We start from the raw sequence: 6,877 nt of genomic DNA, 5'->3' as shown, positions 1-6,877 counted from the left end.
ACATTGCTGCTATAACAGCCTCCACTCTTCTGGGAAGGCTTTCCACTAGATGTTGGAACATTGCTGCTATAACAGCCTCCACTCTTCTGGGAAGGCTTTTCACTAGATGTTGGAACATTGCTGCTATAACAGCCTCCACTCTTCTGGGAAGGCTTTTCACTAGATGTTGGAACATTGCTGCTATAACAGCCTCCACTCTTCTGGGAAGGCTTTCCACTAGATGTTGGAACATTGCTGCGGGGACTTGCTTCCATTCAGCCACAAGAGCATTAGTGAGGTCAGGCACTGATGTTGGGCGATTAGGCCTGGCTCGCAGTCGGCGTTCCAATTCTTCCCAAAGGTGTTCGATGGGGTTGAGGTCATGGCTCTGTGCAGGCCAGTCAAGTTCTTCCACACTGATCTCGACAAACCATTTCTGTATGGACCTCGCTTTGTGCACGGGGGGCGTTGTCATGCTGAAACAGGAATGGGCCTTTACCTGAACTGTTGCCATAAAGTTGGAAGCACAAAGAGAGGGTCCAGTGTTAATCAGCTAAATTGTAATTACTTTGCTACTATGGCCTATTTATTGCCTTACCTCCTCACGCCATTTGCACACACTGTATATAGACATTCTTTTTCTTCTATTGTGTTGTTGACTGTATGTCTGTTTCTTCCATGTGTAACTCTGTGTTGTTGTTTCTGTCGCACTGCTTTGCTTTATCTTGGCCAGGTCGCAGTTGTAAATGAGAACTTGTTCTCAACTAGCCTACCTGGTTAAATAAAGGTGAAATTATTATTATAATTTCTTTAAACAGAATCGTCTACAATGTAATTGTACGCTGTAGTGTTAAGATTTCCCTTCAGTGGAACTAAGGGGCCTAGTCTCCTCCACCAAACTTTACCAAAATATATATCTTTTTTAATTTACCCTTTATTTAACCAGGTAGGCCAGTTGAGAACAAGTTGTCATTTACAACTGCGACCTGGCCAAGATAGAGCAAAGCAGTGCGACAAAAACAACAACACAGAGTTACACATAAACAAAAGTACAGTCAATAACACAATAGAAAAATCTATGTACAGTGTGTGCAAATGTAGTATAGTTGGGAGGTAGGCAATAAATAGACCATAGAGGCGAAAATAATTACAATTTAGCATTAATACTGGAGTGATAGATGTGCAGATGATGATGTGCAAGTAGAGATACTGGGGTGCAAAAGAGCAAGAGGGTAAGTAATAATATGGGGATGAGGTAGTCGGGTGTGCTATTTACAGATTGGCTGTGTACAGGTACAGGGATCGGTAAGCTGCTCTGACAGCTGATGCTTAAAGTTAGATAGGGAGATATGAGTCTCCAGCTTCAGTGATTTTTACAATTCGTTCCAGTCATTGGCAGTAGAGAACTGGAAGGAAAAGCGGCCAAAGGAAGTGTTGGCTTTGGGGATGACCAGTGCAATATACCTGCTGGACCGCGTGCTACAGGTGGGTGTTGCTATGGTGACCAGTGAGCTGAGATAAGGCGGGGCTTTACTTATAGATGACCTGGAGCCAGTTGGTTTGGCGACGGATATGTAGCGAGGGCCAGCCAACGAGAGCATACAGGTCGCAGTGGTATGTAGTATATGGGGCTTTGGTGATAAAATGGATGGCACTGTGATAGACTACATCCAATTTGTTGAGTAGAGTGTTGGAGGCTATTTTATAGATTACATCGCCGAAGTCGAGGATCGGCAGGATGGTCAGTTTTACGAAGGTATGTTTGGCTGCATGAGTGAAGGAGGCTTTGTTGCGAAATAAGAAGCCGATTCTAGATTTAATTTTGGATTGGAGATGCTTAATGTGAGTCTGGAAGGAGAGTTTACAGTCTAACCAGACACCTAGGTATTTGTAGTTGTCCACATATTCTAGGTCAGAACCGTCCAGACTAGTGATGCTAGTCCGGCGGGAGGGTGCGGGCAGCAATCGGCACTTATTTTACTAGCATTTAAAAGCAGTTGGAGGCCACGGAAGGAGTGTTGTATGGCGTTGAAGCTCGTTTGGAGGTTTGTTAGCACAGTGTCCAAAGAAGGGCCAGATGTATACAGAATGGTGTCGTCTGCGTAGAGGTGGATCAGAGAATCACCAGCAGCAAGAGCGACATCATTGATATATACAGAGAAAAGAGTCGGCCCGAGAATTGAACCCTGTGGCACCCCCATAGAGACTGCCAGAGGTCCGGACAACAGGCCCTCCGATTTGACACACTGAAATCTATCTGAGAAGTAGTTGGTGAACCAGGCGAGGCAGTCATTCGAGAAGCCAAGGCTATTGAGTCTGCCGATAAGAATGTGGTGATTGACAGAGTCGAAAGCCTTGGCCAGGTCGATGAATACAGCTGCACAGTACTGTCTTTTATCGATGGCGGTTATGATATTGTTTAGGACCATGAGCATGGCTGAGGTGCACCCGTGACCAGCTCGGAAACCAGATTGCATAGTGGAGAAGGTACGGTGGGATTCGAAATGGTCGGTGATCTGTTTATTAACTTCACTTTCGAAAACTTTCGAAAGGCAGGGCAGGATGGATATAGGTCTATAATAGTTTGGGTCTAGAGTGTCGCCCCCTTTGAAGAGGGGGATGACCGTGGCAGCTTTCCAATCTTTGGGGATCTCAGATGATACGAAAGAGAGGTTGAACAGGCTAGTAATAGGGGTTGCAACAATTTCGGCTGATAATTTTAGAAAGGGAGGGTCCAGATTGTCTAGCCCAGCATTGGGGCATGTAGCGTTCTCCTGGCATCCGCCAAACCCAGATTCGTCCGTCGGACTGCCAAATGGGGAAGAGTGATTCAAAACTCCAGAGAATGCGTTTCCACTGCTCCAGAGTCCAATGGCAGCGACCATTACACCACTCCTGCCGACGCTTGGCATTGCGCATGGTGATCTTAGTGTGCGGCTGCTCGGCCACGGAAACCCATTTCATGAAGCTCCTGACGAACAGTTCTTGTGCTGACGTTGCTTCCAGAGGCAGTTTGGAATGCGATAGTGAGTGTTGCAACCGAGGACAGACGATTTTTGCGCACTACTTCGCTTCAGCTCTCGGCGATCCCGTTCTGTGAGCATGTGTGGCTTACCACTTTGCGACTGAGCCGTTGTTGCTCCTAGACATTTCACTTCACAATAACAGCACTTACAGTTGACCGGGGCAGCTCTAGCAGGGCAGAAATTCGCAGAATTGACTTGTTGGAAAGGTGGCATCAGATAGCAGTGCCACATTGAAAGTCACTGAGCTCTTCAGTTAGCCCATTCTACTGCCAATGTTTGTCTATGGAGATTGCATGGCTGTGTTTTATACACCTTTCAGCAACGGGTTTGGCTGAAATAGCCGAATCCAATCATTTGAAGCGCGTCCACATACTTTTGTATATATAGTGTAGTACATACAGTTCACATACTAGTCATGATACAGTACATTGTACGGAGAAGGTAGTCTGACAGGGATACACCCATAATGTTCCTACTGTTCAGACACTTCCTACTGTTCAGACTGTTTAGACTGTTCCTACTGTTCAGACTGTTCCTACTGTTCAGACTCTTCTTACTGTTCAGACTGTTCCTACTGTTCAGACTGTTCAGACTGTTTAGACTGTTCCTACTGTTCAGACTGTTCCTACTGTTCAGACTGTTCCTACTGTTCAGACTGTTCCTACTGTTCCTACTGTTTAGACTGTTCCTACTGTTTAGACTGTTCCTACTGTTGAGACTGTTCCTACTGTTCAGACTGTTCCTACTGTTCAGACTGTTCCTACTGTTTAGACTGTTCCTACTGTTCAGACTCTTCTTACTGTTCCTATTTTTAATACTCATCAGACTGTCCCGGCTTTCCAGACTGTTGCTATTTTTAATACACTTCAGACTGTTCAGACGTCCCTATTTTTCCTACTGTTCAGACTGTTCCTGCTGTTGAGACTTTTCAGACTGTTCCTGCTGTTCAGCCTGTTCCTACTGTTGAGACTTTTCAGACTGTTCAGCCTGTTCCTACCATTCAGACTGTTCAGACTGTTCCTACTGTTCAGACTGTTCCTGCTGTTCAGCCTGTTCCTACTGTTCAGACTGTTCCTGCTGTTCAGCCTGTTCCTGCTGTTCAGCCTGTTCCTGCTGTTCAGCCTGTTCCTGCTGTTCAGACTGTTCAGACTGTTCCTGCTGTTCAGACTGTTCAGCCTGTTCCTGCTGTTCAGCCTGTTCCTGCTGTTCAGCCTGTTCCTGCTGTTCAGACTGTTCAGACTGTTCCTACTGTTCAGCATGTTCCTACTGTTCCTGCTGTTCAGACTGTTCCTGCTGTTCAGACTGCTCAGATTGTTCCTAAAGGTTATACTGTTCCTATAGGTTATACTGTTCCTAAAGGTTATACTGTTCACATTGTTCCTATAGGTTATACTGTTCCTATAGGTTATACTGTTCCTAAAGGTTATACTGTTCCTATAGGTTATACTGTTCCTATAGGTTATACTGTTCCTATAGGTTATACTTTTCCTATAGGTTATACTGTTCCTATAGGTTATACTGTTCCTAAAGGTTATACTGTTCAGATTGTTCCTATAGGTTATACTGTTCCTAAAGGTTATACTGTTCCTATAGGTTATACTGTTCCTATAGGTTATACTGTTCAGATTGTTCCTATAGGTTATACTGTTCCTAAAGGTTATACTGTTCCTATAGGTTATACTGTTCCTATAGGTTATACTGTTCCTAAAGGTTATACTGTTCCTATAGGTTATACTGTTCCTATAGGTTATACTGTTCCTATAGGTTATACTGTTCCTATAGGTTATACTGTTCCTATAGGTTATACTGTTCCTATAGGTTATACTGTTCCTATAGGTTATACTGTTCCTATAGGTTATACTGTTCCTAAGGTTATACTGTTCCTATAGGTTATACTGTTCCTATAGGTTATACTGTTCCTATAGGTTATACTGTTCAGATTGTCCTATAGGTTATACTGTTCCTAAGGTTATACTGTTCCTATAGGTTATACTGTTCCTATAGGTTATACTGTTCCTAAGGTTATACTGTTCCTATAGGTTATACTGTTCCTATAGGTTATACTGTTCCTATAGGTTATACTGTTCCTATAGGTTATACTGTTCCTAAGGTTATACTTTCCTATAGGTTATACTGTTCCTATAGGTTATACTGTTCCTATAGGTTATACTGTTCCTATAGGTTATACTGTTCCTAAAGGTTATACTGTTCCTATAGGTTATACTGTTCCTATAGGTTATACTGTTCAGATTGTTCCTATAGGTTATACTGTTCCTATAGGTTATACTGTTCCTATAGGTTATACTGTTCCTATAGGTCATACTGTTCAGATTGTTCCTATAGGTTATACTGTTCCTATAGGTTATACTGTTCCTTTAGGTTATACTGTTCCTATAGGTTATACTGTTCCTATAGGTTATACTGTTCCTATAGGTTATACTGTTCCTAAAGGTTATACTGTTCAGATTGTTCCTATAGGTTATACTGTTCCTATAGGTTATACTGTTCCTATAGGTTATACTTTTCCTATAGGTTATACTGTTCCTATAGGTTATACTGTTCAGACTGTTCAGACTGTTCAGACTGTTCAGACTGCTCAAACTGTTCCGACTGTTCAGACTCTTCTTACTGTTCAGACTGCTCAGATTGTTCCTATAGGTTATACTGTTCAGAGTGTTCCTGCTGTTCAGACTGTTCCCACTGTTCAGACTGTTCAGACTGTTTCTTCTGTTCAGACTGTTTCTTCTGTTCAGACTGTTTCTTCTGTTCAGACTGTTTCTACTGTTCAGACTGTTTCTTCTGTTCAGACTGTTTCTACTGTTCAGACTGTTCCTACTGTTCCTACTGTTCAGCCTGTTCCTACTGTTCAGACTGTTTCTACTGTTCAGACTGTTCCTACTGTTCCGACTGTTCCGACTGTTCAGACTCTTCTTACTGTTCAGACTGCTCAGATTGTTCCTATAGGTTATACTGTTCAGAGTGTTCCTGCTGTTCAGACTGTTCCCACTGTTCAGACTGTTCAGACTGTTTCTTCTGTTCAGACTGTTGCTACTGTTCAGACTGTTTCTACTGTTCAGACTGTTTCTTCTGTTCAGACTGTTCCGACTGTTCCTACTGTTCAGCCTGTTCCTACTGTTCAGCCTGTTCCTACTGTTCAGACTGTTTCCACTGTTCAGACTGTTCCTACTGTTCAGACTGTTTCTACTGTTCAGACTGTTTCTTCTGTTCAGACTGTTCCTACTGTTCAGACTGTTTCTTCTGTTCAGACTGTTTATTCTGTTCAGACTGTTTCTACTGTTCAGACTGTTTCTACTGTTCAGACTGTTTCTACTGTTCAGACTGTTTCTTTTGTTCAGACTGTTCCTACTGTTCAGACTTTCTTCTGTTCAGACTGTTTCTTCTGTTCAGACTGTTTCTACTGTTCAGACATACAGTATGTAGCTAGTCGTAGTACCGTACACACACATAGTAGTCAGACATCCTGTATGTAGCTAGTCGTAGTACATACATAGTCTTCTTCTTTACATACTGCCATAGTAGTCATGTCCTTCCACGTCTCTCTGTCTCACACCTGTGTGTCTCCTTCCAGAGTCAGAGGAGATCAAGGCGTGTCCTCGTTGTGGGGCCTACATCATGAAGACCAACGACGGCAGCTGTAACCGGATGAACTGTACCGTGTGCGCCTGCCAGTTCTGCTGGCTGTGTATGCAAGAGATCACCGACGTGCACTACCTCAGGTAGCTATAGCCACTGTTACTAACGGTTACCACTACCTCAGGTAGCTATAGCCACTGTTACTAACGGTTACCACTACCTCGTGTAGCTAGTCACTGTTACTAACGGTTACCACTACCTCATGTAGCTAGTCACTG

At 43.4% G+C, this 6,877-nt stretch overlaps 1 protein-coding gene across 3 annotated transcripts in view; it reads left to right on the top strand.

The window, feature by feature from the left end:
• Positions 1–6,877, top strand: part of LOC139582461 (E3 ubiquitin-protein ligase RNF19A) — a 58,607-nt gene that overhangs the window by 33,495 nt on the left and 18,235 nt on the right. For all 3 annotated transcript variants that reach the window (XM_071412482.1, XM_071412485.1, XM_071412484.1), the window contains exon 5: positions 6,595–6,742. In XM_071412482.1, coding sequence (XP_071268583.1) covers positions 6,595–6,742 — 148 coding nt within the window. The remainder of the gene's footprint in view (positions 1–6,594; positions 6,743–6,877) is intronic.

Source organism: Salvelinus alpinus, chromosome 8 (genome assembly GCF_045679555.1).
Source record: "Salvelinus alpinus chromosome 8, SLU_Salpinus.1, whole genome shotgun sequence".
Lineage (NCBI taxonomy): Eukaryota > Metazoa > Chordata > Actinopteri > Salmoniformes > Salmonidae > Salvelinus > Salvelinus alpinus.
Note: the sequence above shows the minus strand (reverse complement) of the source record. Positions and strands in the feature narration are given on the sequence as shown.